Source organism: Salmo trutta, chromosome 5 (assembly GCF_901001165.1).
Source record: "Salmo trutta chromosome 5, fSalTru1.1, whole genome shotgun sequence".
Lineage (NCBI taxonomy): Eukaryota > Metazoa > Chordata > Actinopteri > Salmoniformes > Salmonidae > Salmo > Salmo trutta.
This window is the reverse complement of record NC_042961.1, coordinates 46,912,944-46,931,402: the sequence shown is the minus strand read 5'-3', so window position 1 is coordinate 46,931,402 and position 18,459 is coordinate 46,912,944. Positions and strand designations below refer to the sequence as shown.

Sequence of the window (18,459 nt, the reverse complement as noted above, 5' to 3'; positions counted from 1 at the left end):
GTCCTGAGGTTGTCGTCAAGATGATTCCGGTTAGCCTTCCAGCCCTGCTCCAGTGCTAATGAGCTAGAGACTTAATGCTAGCCCCGGGAACCATTACCCTTTTGCCCCTGTGAAAGGTCAGGGGAAGGACACTTGCGGTAGTTTAGCTTTAGTTCAATGGCTAACTGGCAAGGTTTCTTTATGCGTTTACACCATGTCCTTATGTTGGTGATAGCAACTCATAAAGTCTTTGTGAAGAAGGTTCAGGATGTTCTGTTTTCTGACTTTGTTAGACCATGTTCTCAGAAACTTTTTGGTTTCTAGAAAGTTCCCACCAAGTGATTTGGGTTTAACTGAATTCTTCCGATTGGTAAGGCTTCACGCGTGTTCACAATCAGCGGACCACTGGTTCGAGCCCAGTATGGGGACAGAAACAGTGGAGGAAGCAAAGCTGGTAGCAGCTCAGTGACACAGGTTACATATATACAAATTTCTCTAGAAAATAAGGAGAGTAATAATTATGATGATTATGCATCCACTTTTCGGGGACCGCTGTGGTTACTGATAGGCTAATCCGATTCTAGGTGAAATTAGTTGAGCTATCTATTTATCTATCGGTAACTGACAAAATAAAGGAAACACTTGAGTAAATGAGGGATACAGGGTATATTGAAAGCAGGTCCTTCCACACAGGTGTGGTTCCTGAGTTAATTAAGCAAATAACATCCCATCATGCTTGGGGTCATATATACAAATGCCCAGTTGCCCATTATTTTGGCTACCATGGCTAGAAGAGATCGCAAAGACTTTGAAAGAGGGGTCTTAAAGGAGCATGGTGTTTTTAAAATGGTGTGTGTCACCAATCTCAACCGAATTGAACACTTATGGGAGATTCTGGAGCGCCGCCTGAGACAACGTTTTCCACCACCACCAACATAACGCCAAATTATGGAATTTCTCATGGAAGAATGTTGTCGCATCCCTCCAATAGAGTTCCGGACACTTGTAGAATCTATTCCAAGGCGCATTGGAACTGTTCTGGCGGCTCGTGGTGGCCCAACGCCCTATTAAGACACTTTACAGGGCCTACAGAAAGTATTTACATCCCTTGACTTTTTCCACATTTTGTTGTGTTACAACCTGAATTTAAAATAGATTGAATTGAGATTATTTTGTCACTGGCCTTCACACAATACCCCATAATGTCAAAGTGAAATGATGTTTATTTTTTTATGGCAAGCCTAAATAAGTTTAGGAGTACAAATGTGAAAAAATAAAGTTGCATGGACTCACTCTGTGTGCAAGAATAGTGTTTAACATGATTTTTTAATGACTACCTATCTATGTACCTCACAATTATCTGTAAGGTCCCTCAGTCGAGCAGTGAATTTCAAACAAATTCAACCACAAAGACGAGGGAGGTTTTCCAATGCCTTGCAAAGAAGGGCACATATTGGCAGATGGGTAAAAAATATATAAAAAAGCAGACACTGAATATCCCTTTGAGCATGGTGAAGTTATTAATTACACTTTGGATGATGTATCAATACACCCAGTCACTACAAAGATACAGGCGTCCTTCCTAACTCAGTTGCCGGAGAGGAAGGAAACCGCTCCGGGATTTCACCATGAGGCCAATGGAGACTTTAAAACAGTTAGAGTTTAATGGCTGTGATAGGAGAAAACTGAGGATGGATCAACTACATTGTAGTTACTCCACAATACTAACCTTATAGACAAAGTGAAAAGAAGGAAACTTGTAAATATACCAAAACATTTATCATATTTGCAACAAACATGCATCATGTTTGTAATACTGCAAAAAATGTGGCAAAGCAATTCACTTTTTGTCCTGAATGCAAAGTTATGTTTGGGGCAAATCCAATACAACACATTACTGAGTATCACTCTCCATATCTTCAAGCATAGTGGTGGCTGCATCATGTTATGTGTATGGTTGTAATCATTAAGACCTGGGGAGTTTTTCAGGATAAAAAAAACAGAATGGAGCTAAGCACAGGCAAAATCCTAGAGGAAACCTGATTCAGTCTGCTTTCCGCCAAATCTACACTGGAGTTGCTTACCAAGAAGACAGTGAATGTTCCTGAGTGGGTAATCTCCCCGGTCCCTCAAGAGAAGCAGAAATGGAAGAGAAAACTTTACTGATGTCAACAAAATTGTTGATGATGCATTCATTCTATCAATTTATGACATTCTGGTGAGCAAGGCTTAATTTAGTATTCTAGAGCACCAAGTAATGACAGAAGAGAAGCTGCATGTATCTAGTTATAGACAAGTTGACTAACAAATAGCCTACTTAATGTCGGAAATTATAAGCCGAAAAATATCATAATAGTCCCCCTCATCCCGTCAAAAAATCGTCCTGCCGTCCCTGGGCAAATTAGGAATATTTTGTTTATTCATGGATACAGAAATACTTATAAGCGGGATAGCAAAAGTGCATGTAAACATCTTATCCTGAATAAGACCTTAACTGGGATATGAGCTATTATCCGGAATACTATGTGCATCAGTGGTGGCTGGTGGAAGGAGCTATAGGAGAACGGCTCATTGTAGCCATTACAATGAGCCCATACTCCTATAGCTCTTCCCACCAGCCTCCTCTGGTGTACATGTGAACATAGTCACTGACAAAAGTATCAACTGACCAATTAGATTACCTAGAAGTGCTCTGCCAACCAAATCCAGATCATGATTGTCTTAGCCTGGTCCCAGATCTGTCAAATTGTTCGGCGGGACAATGACCAGAGGAGTTGGAAGACAGCACGAACAGATTTGGGTCGGGGGGAAAAAAATAGTCTAGCCCTCACCTTGCAAAAAAAGAAAGAAAAAAAACATGGAAATAAATGATGAACAAGAGAAATTCACATGAGAGTAACTACATACAATTTCAAAAGCACTTGATATTCAGTAAACAGAAGATTACGTCGATTGACTGAACTGAGAAAGTTCAGGAAATTAGGAGAGCACACTGTCAGTGAGTGACTACATGTCAGTAGGTAGCCTATTCCATACTTGCTTTGGGAAAACACCTTGTCCTTTGATGATCTTTTCAAAAACTTGGAAGTCTAGATATACACTGGAGTATATAAAACATTAAGAACACATGCTCTTTTCAAGATGTAGACTGAAAGCTACGATCCCTTGTCCACCACCCAAAGGGCATCCAGCCAACTTGACACAACTGTGGGAAGCATTGGAGTCAACATGGGCCAGCATCTCTGTGGAATGCTTTCGACACCTTGTAGAGTCCATGCCCCGACGAATTGAGGCTGCGCTTCCATCTACACTAAGCTCAATCTTTTGGAGTTCCTTTGGTGTTTAGTCCAAAATATATGATTGTATAATATTATTGTACATGAGGAATAGACAGTCTATATGAAGAGTTTTGTTCCAAAAACGCTATATCCACCCATTTTTCCATGTTTTTTTTCATCAGAAATGATTCCTTATGGGTATCTTCATGGGTGTAAAATATGACTGTTTTCCGACTTTTTAATGAATAGATTTTAGATGCGTTTAACTATTTCATTTATTTGCAAAACTATATATCCATTGTTTAGCTGGAATTTTGTACATTTGACTGCGATATGTGATTGTCTCACCTAACTATCTTAAGATGAATGCACGAACTGTAAGTCGCTCTGGATAAGAGCGTCTGCCAAATGACTGAAATGTCAAATGTAAATATTTTACAGCCCACAGATCTAATATTGCTATATTGATTAATTTTTTTTATATTGATGTAACAAATGTATCATTTGTGCAGTTCTTTATGAAAAGATGTCGTTATTTATTACATTTGACTGTGTTAAACCTAGCAGTACTACTTATTCCTCTGAGTGAGGCGGATATATAGCGTTTTGCAACAAAACATGATTATTTATCTCTCTGAAATGAAACCATCAAGTGATAGATTTTAAACAAATACATGTCTGTCATTGAATAACCCCATGCCTATTAGATAGTGAAAAACACACACCAATCTCTTTTAGAAGTTCTTTAAACTACAAAAGCTAATTTACAAACATTTCTGAAAAATGGATATATGGCGTTTTAGAATGAACCTCTTCATATCCTCATATGGGACTGTGGCCAGGAGTTGGTTAAATAATCCCAGGGGTCAGAGAAGTAAACACATAAAACAATCAACTATTTTTTGACATAGAACACCAAATGACAGTCATCTGAATAAATCATTCCAGAGAATGATTAAAAGAAAACGGATTAGTGTTACTGAATCTTACTCGTGCGCAGCCTACTAGATTAGACAAGTCAGAGAGTTGGGTGGGGGAAAATAACTCAAACCAGATTCTCCTCTCCCAATTTAGTATGGGTAAAGATAGAGCCCGACTGATGTGTTTAAAATGACAAATCAGATGCCTTTCTCATCGAAGATACTGAATGCTAATGGGGGCTCTGGTGTGAACGGTTCCTTGTTTAGCTTTTAGAAGTTCATTACAAAATAAACATTCTGCCATCCAGCTGTGGTTGATCTTGTGAGTACACCTACATTGATCCTGCAGTGATATGGTAGCCTACTGTGGGCTACCCCTAGGCCCTGTTTGGATGGAGGGTAAAAAAAAATTGGAGATATGCCACGAACTAGTCTGTCACATGATATGGTCTGTGATGTATAGCTAGCCGAGTTGCCTGAGGACTTCTTATACCGAATGCCACTCACCGTGTTGACCTTTTCTCTACAGCTAGAAAACTAAATAAGACTTTACATGAGCAAATTCTGAAAGTCATGATGACATATGGAGCAGTGGAGGAGCTATCGGAGGAAGGGCTCATTGTAATGACTGGAATGGAATCAATGGAACGGAGTTTCCATACGGTTGCTGTGTTTGATAGCGTTCCATTGATTCCACTCCAGCCATTACAATGATCCTGTCCTCCTATAGGTCCTCCCACCAGGTTCCTCTGGTTAGAAGCTATGCGTGTGAAATGCCATGGTCATAACGCTGCCAAGTCATATGTAACACGATATACAGTCTGCTGATGAACCCGCTGACTGGGTTGGATGTGTGCGGTAGACATCCCACACTACCCATTTGTATTTTTGCCTTGCTGTCTGTGTCTTCCTCCTCCACAAATGTACACGACTTCGGAATATAAACCTGTAGCACTCATGCACCTTAACCATGAAACTCCACTGAGAAACCAGGCATTCAGCCGCCCTATTGGCTAAGTAAGGTGTGGTTGCTAACGTCGCGCAACCAATCAACATTTAGTAGCGGCATCATCGGTCCTGCTTCGGTTTAAAGGCATGTACACCTCTGGTTCCGGCTGGAGGCTGTTGCGGTCCAGTTGCGGTTGAGAGTACGGTATGGTATCTATGTGGTTGAGTTTCTCTGATATGGAGTTGGTCAAGAGGCCAGACTCGGGGCTCTGCTGGTTGTTGTTGCGGGCGTGTCTCTGGAGAGGGTGCTGGTCGGTGCAGGAGAAGAAGTGAGGCAAAGTGGTCGTTACCATGGTACCCAGCAGGAGGAAACCCCCAGCGACCAGGAAGGAGGCCGTGTAACTGCCTGTCAGGTCCTTCAGCAAACCTGCAGAGAGAGAAAATGTATTAGAGAAAACCAGAAGCGTGAGAAGGGGGGGGGGGGATGGAGAGAGAGGCAGGCATTAGACAACCATTGGAAGAGAGAAAAGGAGCGGCATATGGGAAAGGGAAGGAAAGAGGGTGAGAGAGTGTTAGGAGACTACAGATGGTCACAGATGGGGAAAAGGAGAGAGGGACTGTGAAAAGTGTGAGAGAAAATACAGAGTCAATGGTAGGCTTTGAGGAGAATCCTACGGTAGGTACACCTATAGCTCATCTCTTGGCAGTAGTACTGCGGACTACTTTATCGCTGACCTCAACCCAAAGTCTCTCAGAGCGTTCACAGTCAGCCCACTGACACCCTTATCAGATCACAACAAAATCAGTCTACTTGAACAGAGCAATACTCAATCATGAGGCATCAAAGCCAAAGGAACTGAATAATATTAAGAAATGCTATAGATGGAATGAAAATTGTGTGGAAACCTACCAAAAAACAACTAGGCAACAACAAATTCAATCCCTTTTAGACAACTTCCTAGAAAAAATGTTTTACTGTAAAAGTGAAGGTGTAAACTTGGCAGTAGAAAACCTAAACTGTGTATTTGACCGCTCAGCTTCCCTATCAAGTATAAGCAATTAAATCAGACAACCTAAGAAAATTAACAATGACAAATAGTTTGATAAAGAATGCAAAAACCTAAGAATGAAATTGAGAAACCTGTCCAACCAAAAACATAGAGACCCAGAAAACCTGAGCCTATGCCTTCACTATGATGAATAACTAAAACAATACAGAAAAAAAAGGAACAGCACGTCAGAAATCAGCTCAATATAATTGAAGAATCGATAGACTCTAACCATTGGAAAACTCTAAACAAACAACAACAGTTATCTATCCAAAACGGAGATGTATGAATAAACCACTTCTCCAATCTTTTTGGCTCTATAACAAAGAACAGGAAAAAAATATACATGATCAAATGGAAATCTTAGAATCAACTTTTAAAAACTACCACAACCCACTGGATCCTCAAATAACATTGATTGAACTATAGGAAAAAATACAAACCCTCCAACCCAAAAAGGCTGGTGGTGTTGAGGGTATCCTAAATGAAATGATAAAATATACAGACCACACATTCCAATTGGCTATACTTAAACTCTTTAACATCATCCTTAGCTCTAGCATATTCCCCAATATTTGGAACCAACGACTGTTCAACCCAATCCACAAAAGTGGAGAGAAATTTGACCCCAAAAACTACTGTGGGATATGCGTCAACAGGGAAAATCCTCTGCAATATCATTAACTGCAGACTTGGACATTTCCTCAGTGAAAACAATGTACTGAGCAAATGCCAAATTGGCTTTTTACCAAATTACCGTATGACAGACAACAAATTCACCCAGCACACCCTAATTGACAAAAAAACAAACCAAAAGAAAGTCAAAATCTTCTCATGCTTTGCCAATTTCAAAAAAGCTTTTGACTCAATTTGGCATGAGGGTCTGCTATACACATTGATATTAGGGGAAAAACATACAATATTATAAAATCCGTGTACACAAACAACAAGGGTGTTGTTAAAATTGGAAAAAACACACATTTCTTTCCACAGGGCCGTGTGGTGAGACAGGGACGCCGCTTGAGCCCCACCCTCTTCAACATGTATATCAACGGAATTGGAGAGGGCACAAAAACAGTCTGCAGCACCCAGCCTCGCCTTACTAGAATCTGAAGTCAAATGTCTACTGTTTGCTGTCCCCAACCAAGGAGGGCCCACAGCAGCACCTAGATCTTCTGCACAGATTCTGTCAGATCTGGGCCCTGACAGTAAATCCCAGGAAGACAAACACAATGGTGTTCCAAAAAAGGTCCAGTTGCCAGGACCACAAATTCAAATTACATCTAGACACCGTTGTCCTAGAGAACACAAAAAAATGGCCTAAACATCAGCGCCACAGGTAACTTCCACAAAGCTGTGAATGAGCTGAGAGACAAGGCAAGAAGGGCCTTCTACGCCATCAAAAGGAACATAAAATTCGACATACCAATTAGGATCTGGCTAAAAATACTTGAATCAGTTATAGAACAGATTGCCCTTTATGGTTGTGAGGTCTGGGGTCCGCTCACCAACCAAGAACTCACAAAATGGGACAAACACCAAATTGAGACTCTGCATGCAGAATTCTGCAAAAATATAATCTGTGTAAAACGTAAAACACCAAATAATACATGCAGGGCAGAATTAGGCCGATATCCGCTAATTATCAAAATCCAGAACAGAATTATCAAAATCCAGAACAACTACTTAAAGGAAGCGATTCCCAAACATTCCATAACAAAGCCATCACCTAGAGAAAGATGAACCTGGAGAAGAGTCAGTCCTGGGGCTCTGTTCACAAACACAGACCCCACAGAGCTCCAAGACAGCAACACAATTAGACCCTGCCAAATCATGAGAAAACAAAAAGATAATTACTGAGCAAACTAGAATGCTATTTGGCCCTAAACAGAGAGTACACAGTGGCAGAATACCTGAACACTGTGATTGACCCAAAATGTAAAAATGCTTTGACTACGTACAGACTCAGTGAGCACAGCCTTGCTATTGAGTGAGGCCGCCGTAGGCAGAACTGACTCTTAAGAGAAGACAGGCAATGTGCACACTGCCCACAAAATGAGGTGGAAACTGAGCAGCACTTCCTAACCTCCTACCAAATGTATGACCATATTAGAGACACATATTTCCCTCAGATTACACAGACCCACAAAGAATTCGAAAACAATTTGGATAAACTCCCATATCTACTGGGTGAAATACCACAGTGTGCCATCACAGCAGCACGTTTTGTGACTTGTTTCCACAAGAAAAGAGCAACCAGTGAAGAACAAACACCATTGTAAATACAACCAATATTTATGTTTATTTATTTTCCCTTTTGTTCTTTAACTATTTTGCAAATCATTAAAACACTGTATATAGCCATAATATGGCATTTGAAATGTCTCTATTCCTTTGGAACTAGTTTATTTCACTTTTGTTTATTATCTATTTCACTTGATTTGGCAACGTAAGCGTATGTTTCCCATGCGAGGTGGGGGATGGAGAAAGTGTGTGGGAGGTCAAATGGCCAGAGAGTGAGAGCAATAAAGCACTTGGACTGTATGGATATCCAACAGGTAGGCTAAAGGGTTTAACATGGTTAGCTAATCATCAACTGATTTGACCCGGTGTTGACTAGTTGACATTTTTAAGTGTCAAGAGTACACCAAACATTAAGAACACCTTCCTAATATTGAGTTGCACCCCCTTTTTCCCTCAGAACAGCCTCAATTCGTAAGGCCTGGGGCTCTACAAGGTGTCGAAAGCATTCCTTCCACAGGGGTGCTGGCTCATGTTGACTCCAATGCTTCCAACAGTTGTGTCAAGTTGGCTGGTAATGGATCTTGACTCTGAATAGCTCGTTCCATCTCATCCAACAGAAGCTCAATTAGATTGAGATCTGGTGACTTGGCAGGCCACTGCAGTAAGCTGAACACACTGTCATGTTCGTGGAACCATTTCAGGACAATCCAAGCCTTGCGGCATCATCTTACTGACAATTTTTTTTTTGCAGATGGATACAGTTGCCATGAAGAGATGCACTTGATTGGCAATGATGTTCAGATATCCTGTGGCATTGAAACGTTGCGCCACTTTAAAACAAGGGGCCCAGTGTGTGCCAGGAAAACACAATCCACACTATCAAACCATCACCACCAGCCTGCATTGTTGACAGGCGGCATGATGGACGCATGTGCTCATGTGGTTTTCCTCCCATACCCCTGTGCTTTTCCTCCCATACCCCTGTGCTTTTCCTCCCATACCCCTGTGCTTTTCCTCCCATACCCCTGTGCTTTTCCTCCCATACCCCTGTGCTTTTCCTCCCATACCCCTGTGCTTTTCCTCCCATACCCCTGTGCTTTTCCTCCCATACCCCTGTGCTTTTCCTCCCATACCCCTGTGCTTTTCCTCCCATACCCCTGTGCTTTTCCTCCCATACCACTGCAACAGCAGTTTCTTGTTTTTTTGCTGAAAGAAGTGGAACACTGTATGGTCGTCAGCTACCATACCCCATTCGTGTGAAGGTACGATGAGTTGTGCATTATTTTATAGGTCTTCGGGCACCAATGTTGTACTGCACAATTCGTGTCAGCTTTGTGTCAGCCTCCTTTGTCCTATTTCATAAATGACCTGGCCTACCGTTGGCTGGATGTTCTCAGGGTGTCTGACCATTCTTGATGGTGAAAAACCCATCAGCGTTGCAGTTCTTGACACACTCAAACCTACTACCATACCCTGTTCAAAGGCACTTAAATATTTTATCTTGCCCATTCACGCTCTGAATGGCACCATACCCAATCCATGTCTCAATTGTCTAAAGGTTTAAAAATCCTTCTTTAACCTGTCTCCTCCCCTTCATCTACACTGGAAGAGGATTTAGCAAGTGCCATCAATAAGGGATCATAGCTTTCATCTGGATTCACCTGGTCATGTCATGGAAAGAGCAGGTGTTATTAATGTTTTGTACACTCAATGTATATGGAGCCTCTATTAGGTTACATACGGCCTCTTCTCCCCTTACATGGTACCTCAAGGTCAAGACAGGTCACCCATAAAGACATGGGGCCAACCTGAGTAAAAGGGGTCATCTTGCTAAAATGTGTTTCTGTGTGAGGGAGTTACGTAAAACTACACGTAGAGGGATGGATGAGCTAGCATGCAGCTGAGGGGAGGACAGAAGGCAGAAGAGTTTCCAAACTTGACCTCAACCATTACGGGGTTAACAGAACAAAAATGTCCTTAGAGCAGCACTTAGGGAAAAGGTGGCCAAACTTGGGGAACAGGAGTGCACTCTGCAATCTATCCCCAATTCCTTCAACATCCAACAGCAGTCAACGGCTGCTCTACTCTTCTCCAGTATCTCTCGTACCTGACAGCGGTCCCCCCAGCAGCCCCCCGACGCTCTCGATCATCTGTAGCAGCCCCAGGGCGCCCAGCATCCGCTCCATGCCCACGATCTCCGGCACCACCGCGAACACCAGGGGAGTCATGGCGCCGGCGCAGAACCCGTAGGCCAGGCTGATGGTGAGCAGGCCCGGGTAGGACCCCCCCAGGGAGCCCAGGGGCAGCATGAGGAGGGAGAGGCCCAACAGGCCCGTCCAGAGGACCAGCATGTGGGGCAGACGAAGACGGCCCAGGTCCGAGGCCCAGCCGGACACCAAACGGCCCACGATGTCCGTCACACCCGTGGCTGAGATGACGAAGGCAGCCTGGATGAGATTGAAACAGTTGACATGAATCTACGCATCTACCAATCAGAGCAACGAAAACTGAACAAAACAATTGGTAATCGATAATCATTTTGGATAATCACAGTGATGTAATTGTGAAATAGGCTCATTCAAACCTGATACTGGGAGAAGCCCTCGTTGCAGCTGTGGGCCACCAGGTGGACGTAAGGCACAAAGTAGCCACAGTTGAAGAAGGTGATGGCCAGGCTGTAAGTGAGGAAGGGCCGCTGGAAGAGGAGGGAAAGCTCCAGGTAGGAGTAGGCCCGGTGGAAGATGGAGGCACAGGACCAGGCACTCTCACCTGGGGCCAGCTGGAAAGAGCGAGGAGAGGGGCGAAGAAGAGCATGAGAGAAAGAGTCTGATGCTGAAACCAATTACTTAAAACCTTGAAAACAGGTCCATCAAACACTGCTGGCACCCAAACAAGACGTCACACGCAAGATTACACAACACAGATACTTTGTGTTTTGTAACTGTTCCTGTAGTATAAAGGTTGAACCCACATGAGTCCTATTATGAAATGTCAAAATACAGTTATCAAACTTTTACATTTTTTTAAACATTTATTTAACCTTTATTTAACCAGGTAGGCTAGTTGAGAACAAGTTCTCATTTACAACTGCGACCTGGCCAAGATAAAGCAAAGCAGTGCGGCAGAAACAACACAGAGTTACATGGAATAAACAAGCGTACAGTCAATAACACAATATAAAAATAAAAAAAAGTCTATATACAGTGTGTGCAAATGGCATGAGGAGGTAAGGCAATAAATAGGCCATAGTAGCAAAGTAATTACACTTTAGCAGATTAACACTGGAGTGATAGATGAGCAGATGATGATGAGCAGATGATGGTGTGTAAATAGTGATACTGGTGTGCAAAAGAGCAGCAAAGTAAATAAAAACAATATGGGGATGAGGTAGGTAGATTGGGTGGGCTATTTACAGATGGACTATGTACAGCTGCAGCGATCGGTTAGCTGCTCAGATAGCTGATGTTTAAAGTTAGTGAGGGAAATGTAAGTCTCCAGCTTCAGCAATTTTTGCAATTCGTTCCAGTCACTGGCAGCAGAGAACTGGAAGGAAAGGCGGCCAAAGGAGGTGTTGGTTTTGGGGATGACCAGTGAAATATACCTGCTGGAGCGCATGCTACGGGTGGGTGTTGTTATCGTGACCAGTGAGCTGAGATAAGGCGGAGCTTACCTAGCATAGAATTGTAGATGACCTGGAGCCAGTGGGTCTGGCGACGAATATGTAGCGAGGGCCAGCCGACTAGAGCATACAGGTCGCAGTGGTGGGTGGTATAAGGCGCTTTGGTAACAAAACGGATGGCACTGTGATAGCAAATTGGATGCAGTCTGAGTAGAGTATTGGAAGCTATTTTGTAGATGACATCACCTAAGTCGAGGATCGGTAGGATAGTCAGTTTTACTAGGGTAAGTTTGGTGGCGTGAGTGAAGGAGGCTTTGTTGCGAAATAGAAAGCCGATTCTAGATTTGATTTTGGATTGGAGATGTTTGATATGAGTCTGGAAGGAGAGTTTACAGTCTAGCCAGACAACTAGGTATTTGTAGTTGCCCACATATTCTAGGTCAGAACCGTCCAGAGTAGTGATGCTATTTGGGCGGGCGGGTGTGGGCAGCGAACGGTTGAAAAGCATGCATTTGGTTTTGCTAGCGATTAAGAGCCGTTGGAGGCCACGGAAAGAGTGTTGTATGGCATTGAAGCTCATTTGGAGGTTAGTTAACACAGTGTTCAAAGAAGGGCCAGATGTATACAGAATGGTGTCGTCTGCATAGAGGTGGATCAGGGAATCACCCGCAGCAAGAGCGACATCGTTGATATATACAGAGAAAAGAGACGGCCCAAGAATTGAACCTTGTGGTACCCCCATAGAAACTGCCAGAGGTCCGGACAACAGGCCCTCCAATTTGACACACTGAACTCTATCAGAGAAGTAGTTGGAAAACCAGGTGAGGCAGTCATTTGAGAAACCAAGGCTATTGAGTCTGCCAATAAGAATACGGTGATTGACAGAGTTGAAATCCTTGGCCAGGTCGATGAAGATGGCTGACTGTCTTTTATCGATGGCGGTTATGATATCGTTTAGTACCTTGAGCGTGGCTGAGGTGCACCCGTGACCAGCTCGGAAACCGGATTGCACAGCGGAGAAGGTACAGTGGGATTCGAAATGGTCAGTGATTTGTTTATTAACTTGGCTTTCAAAGACTTTAGAAACATTGGATGTGTTAAGTCAGCCAGAGCGAGAGAGAGAGAGAGACAGAGACAGAGAGAAGAGGATGTTACAGGAGGTCGATGTGCCTTTGATCAAGGTAATCAACCCAAATTGCTCTGGATAACAGGATCTGCTAAAATGACAAAAATGTAAATGGATGTTCCTACCGCAGCTACAGCCTTGTGAGTCCCCAGGGGCCTGATGAGGGCCCCGCAGGCCACCATGTTGAGGCTGAGGCCTCCCAGGATGAGAAGGGCCCCCCGCCAGGTGTACATCTCCACCAAGAGCTGGAAGAGGGGTGAGAAGGCGAAGGACGAGAGGCCCACACCCGTAAAGCCCAGCGCCATGGCCAGGGAGCGCTTCCGGTTGAAGTACTGCATCACTGACGCCACCATAGGAGTGAAGACTAATGCCCAGCCCGAACCTGGAGGGTAGGCCGGAGGGTGAAGGAGGGGAGAAAGAGGGAGTTATATACTGGATGTTCAGAGTTTTGGACATAAAAGAGAAACACAAAGTAGCATGTGAGTGTTTTTAGGTCCAAGTGTGTGTGTGTGTACGTGTGTGTGTGTGTGTGTGTGTGTGTGTGTGTGTGTGTGTGTGTGTGTGTACCTGAGATGACGCCCAACGTGAGGTAGAGGTGTGTGACGCAGGTGGCCTGTGAGGCCAGGATGAAGCCCAGTGCAGAGAGACAACCTCCTGCCATCACTACAGGTCTGGCACCGTATCCATTACACAATGCTGTGCCAAATGGACCTGGGGAAAACACACACACACACACACACGTTTAACTACCAGTCATCACACTGTGTACAACGGACAAAGGATCATTTGTATGAGCATTCACATGGGGCATTACCCTCCTCTCATATATATATATATATATATGAGAGGAGGGTATATATACACACACATACTCACTGACACACTGCTGCATGGCCAACCCTATGGATGTGATCCAGGAGACAGCCTGGGCGCTCTCCCCAAAGTACTGCACAAACTCCACGAAGAAGACCCCCATGCTCCGGATTATCCCAAACACCAGGGCAGAGGTCACAAACAGGGCCCCCACCACCACCCAGCCCCACCCACCATCTGGGGCTGCTGGCTGGCTCTGAAGCGCCTGGGGGGCCTGCAGCTTTGCCATGGCTGGGACGGAGAGATATGGAGAGAGAGGAAAGGAGATGTTATTTGTGATACTTCAGAAATACCCTGTTTAAACCATGTATTAGAAACACTACATTCTACTACAGCCTTTGCTGTTGAGCCTGTTGTATTGCATTGCATCAATCGAACACCTGTGTTACTTTCAGGTGCAGGCTTCAAAGAAACGACATGTCAATCATGCAAGAATGTATCAAACGTGCTTGAATTTGCCTGCTGCTGTGTGGGTTTTCACTGGGTTTCCATAAATGTGCCTTCAATTAAATAGACAATGAATGGCATTTAGAGGAAATCGCCTGTGGGTCAAATGGGTAGTTGACCCGAAACAGGGGTTCTGTTAAGCTGTGGAGCTAGACTGTTGAATAGCAAGGTATCAAACACATCAAACATATGGAAACCACGTTTGACTCCGTTCCATTAATTCCATTCCAGACATTACAATGAGCCAGTCCTCCAATAGCTCTTCCCACCAGCCTCCTCTGGTAGAACACCAGCATTTCATATTCCTAACACTGATTCCCTATTGTTCATGCAAAGCCTATTGCACTTAAAGCATGTTTCAGAAATGACCTAACATTTAAAAAATATACACATTTTCAGATGTACATTTCTATTTTTATTACGCGATCACCTCATATTTACTAGAGATGCACAATATATCTGTGAAGATATCAGAATCAGCCAATATTTGCTAAAAATGCCAAAATCGACATCGGCCTGATGTCTAGTTTAACGCCGATGTGCAAAACCAATGTCAAAGCTGACGTATATACCTACTTACAGTTGAAGTCGGAAGTTTACACACACACACACACACACACACACACACACACACACACCTTAGCCAAAGACATTTAACTCAGTTTTCCACAATTCCTGACATTTAATCCTAGTAAAAATTCCCTGTCTTAGGTCAGTTAGGAACACCACTTTATTTTAAGAATGAGAAATGTCAGAATAATAGTAAAGAGAATGATTTATTTCAGCTTCACATTCCCAGCAGGTCAGAAGTTTACATACACTCAATTAGTATTTGGTAGCATTGCCTTTAAATTGTTTAACTTGGGTCAATTGTTTCGGGTAGCCTTCCATAAGCTTCCCACAATAAGTTGGGTGAATTTTTCCCATTCCTACACACAGAGCTGGTGTAACTGAGTCAGATTTGTAGGCCTCCTTGCTCGCACACACTTTTTCAGTTCTGCCCACACATTTTCTATAGGATTGAGGTCAGGGCTTTGTGATGGCCACTCCAATACTTTGACTTTGTTGTCCTTAAGCCATTTTGCCACAACTTTGGAAGTATGCTTGGGGTCATTGTCCATTTGGAAGACCTATTTGCGACCAAGCTTTAACTTCCTGACTGATGTCTTGAGATGTTGCTTCTATATATGCACATCATTTTAGTTCCTCATAATGCCATCTATTTTGTGAAGTGCACCAGTCCCTCCTGCAGCAAAGCACCCCCACAACATGATGCTGCCACCCCCGTGCTTCACGTTTGGGATGGTGTTCTTCAGCTTGCAAGCCTCCCCCTTTTTCCTCCAAACATAACGATGGTCATTATGGCCAAACAGTTCTATTTCTGTTTCATCAGACCAAAGGACTTTTCTCCAAAAAGTACGATCTCTGTCCCCATGTGCAGTTGCAAACTGTAGTCTGGCTTTTTTATGGCGGTTTTGGAGCAGTGGCTTCTTCCTTGCTGAGTGGCCTTTCATGTTATGTCGATATAGGACTCGTTTTACTGTGGATATAGATACTTTGTAACTGTTTCCTCCAGCATCTTCACAAGGTCCTTTGCTGTTGTTCTGGGACTGATTTGCACTTTTCGAACCAAAGTACGTTCATCTCTAGGAGACGGAACGTGTCTCCTTCCTGAGCAGTATGACGGCTGCGTGGTCCCATGGTGTTTATACTTGCGTACTATTGTTTGTACAGATTGTCATGACGTTGCTCTCTTTGGGTACAGCGAGCACCATCCCCCTCTCCCTCTCTATACCCCTTTCACCAGGCTTTGTAAGAGAGGTCGTAAATTCCTATGAGGAGATCCTCCTCATGGCCACAGTATAGAGAGAGTGAGTTTTCATAGAGAAAAAGGAATTTCTTCCACCTCACAGAACTGGAGAACCGAACGAGATTTATGTTCTGGAGGACGTATAAAAGATCGGTGAAGAATCCAGCTACGAACTGGTCCGTTTGGTACAATTTTGTGAAACTCATGGGAGACAATACAGCCACATTACCATAACGCTGTTTATACAATAGCCTCAGCTATGAGGTGTACATCTAATTGTTGTATAAAATGAATGAGTGGGGATGGAACTGTTTGTGCAATTGTGTCATGTGATTTTGGACTGTTTAATGAAGGAAACTCCAATTCCCTTTGGAGTTTAACTAAATCAGAGGACCGCCCATGAGCACAGTTATGGTCTGGCGTCATGGGACAGGCCCTTTTCTGCTCTTCCAAATAAAACCCCCACTTAGGTTTTCTATCACCAGACCAGCTTACCTCGATAACGAGAGGGCCAAGGTTTGAGACCATGCATTTTTCTTTCTGAACTTTTGACCATACCACGTGGTTAAACTCTTAGACTATCGATACCGACAGAATAAGAACAAGTCTTTGATATTAATTACTAGTCTGCAGCTAGGAATTCAATATCATTGAACGCGAAGACCGACAACCGCCGAAACAGCTATTCTATAATGACATGAATGAATGTTACTCTGAACTATCCATTCTAACCACGACAGAGAGAGAGAGAGGGCGGACAAACTCTCCAACAGAAACAAACTTTTCAACAAAGATCCTGACGACACACGGAGCGTAAATATATATATTCATTGCAATTGTTCCCGAATGAGTGAGCGTTCATGTGCAAAGGATTAGCATTTCAATTGTTATAATATTCAACTCTGTAGTGCCTTCTCAGCTGACCCCCACTCCCCTTTTGTCTAACAAGCCACCATGCCGGTTTAGCCCACTAGGGCACATTCCCCTATCATTTCTTTGTAACCATTGTTTGTTTGTTATGCATTTCTGTGAATTACTTAGTTAGTAAATAAATGATTTTAAGACAATTGATGTATGGATGACTCATAGTGAAGACTGGGTTCGTGCAGATAACCGACAATTTACGACGTTTGGAATGAGACTAACGTGAGGTAAATAATAATTAATTAATTCGAAGACTAATTGATCAGATATTAAAATATCTGAAAGTTATATTAGGAAAATTCTAACTTTGTAATCTGAATATTTTCCTTGGTGCCCCAACTTCCTAGTTACAGTTACATGATTAATCAGTTTAATCGCGTAATAATAATTACAGAGAGTTATTTGATAAATAGGTCTTCAGTTTTAATGATGCCAAAGACACGACAAGATGAACGTGATACCGTCAGGTGTTAGGAAATTGCTCCCAAGGATGAACCAGACTTGTAGAGTTCTACAATTATTTTTCTGATTTCTTTTGATTTTCCCATGATGTTAAGCAAAGACGCACTGAGTTTGAAGGTAGTCCTTGAAATACATCCACAGGTACACCTCCAATTGACTCAAATTATGTCAATTAGTCTATCAGAAGCTTCTAGAGCCATTACATCATTTTCTGGAATTTTCCAAGCTGATTTAAGGCACAGTCAACCTAGTGTATGTAAACTTCTGACCCACTGGAACTGTGATACCGTGAATTATAAGTGAAATAATCTGTCTGTAAACAATTGTTGGGAAAATTACTTGTGTCATGCACAAAGTAGATGTCCTAACCGACTTGCCAAAACTATAGTTTGTTAACAAAAAATTTGTGGAGTGGTTGAAAAACAAGTTTTAATGACTCCAACCTAAGTATATGTAAACTGCCGACTTCAACTGTATATAACGTAGGTACATGATATAATGCGCCACGTAAAATTTTGCCCTACACATGCAACACAGCATTCCTAACCTAGCCCACAATGTCTGCTGTGTGGATCAAGCAGTCAACAAGTCAAGAAAGTAATTTGAAAGAGTAAGAAAATTTCAGCGAGACAACTCAAAGGCAAAATGCATTAACACCAAGATAATGGAATTCATTGCCCTTGACAATCAACCGTTCTCTGTCGTGGGTGATGTTGGCTTTCGCTGACTGGTCAGGCATCGGTACACACCAAGTTACCAAGTGCGCTATTTTTCAGGTGT

At 42.9% G+C, this 18,459-nt stretch overlaps 1 protein-coding gene across 8 annotated transcripts in view; it reads right to left on the bottom strand.

The window, feature by feature from the left end:
- Positions 1-2,376: 2,376 nt before the first annotated feature.
- slc16a13 (solute carrier family 16 member 13) overlaps positions 2,377-18,459 on the bottom strand; it is a 39,614-nt gene continuing 23,531 nt past the window's right edge. For all 8 annotated transcript variants that reach the window (XM_029753866.1, XM_029753867.1, XM_029753869.1 and 5 more), the window contains 6 exons: positions 14,040-14,267; positions 13,731-13,874; positions 13,289-13,545; positions 11,003-11,197; positions 10,526-10,865; positions 2,377-5,552 (listed from right to left, as the gene is read on the bottom strand). In XM_029753866.1, coding sequence (XP_029609726.1) covers positions 5,227-5,552; positions 10,526-10,865; positions 11,003-11,197; positions 13,289-13,545; positions 13,731-13,874; positions 14,040-14,265 — 1,488 coding nt within the window. In that variant the 5' untranslated portion in view covers positions 14,266-14,267 and the 3' untranslated portion in view covers positions 2,377-5,226. The remainder of the gene's footprint in view (positions 5,553-10,525; positions 10,866-11,002; positions 11,198-13,288; positions 13,546-13,730; positions 13,875-14,039; positions 14,268-18,459) is intronic.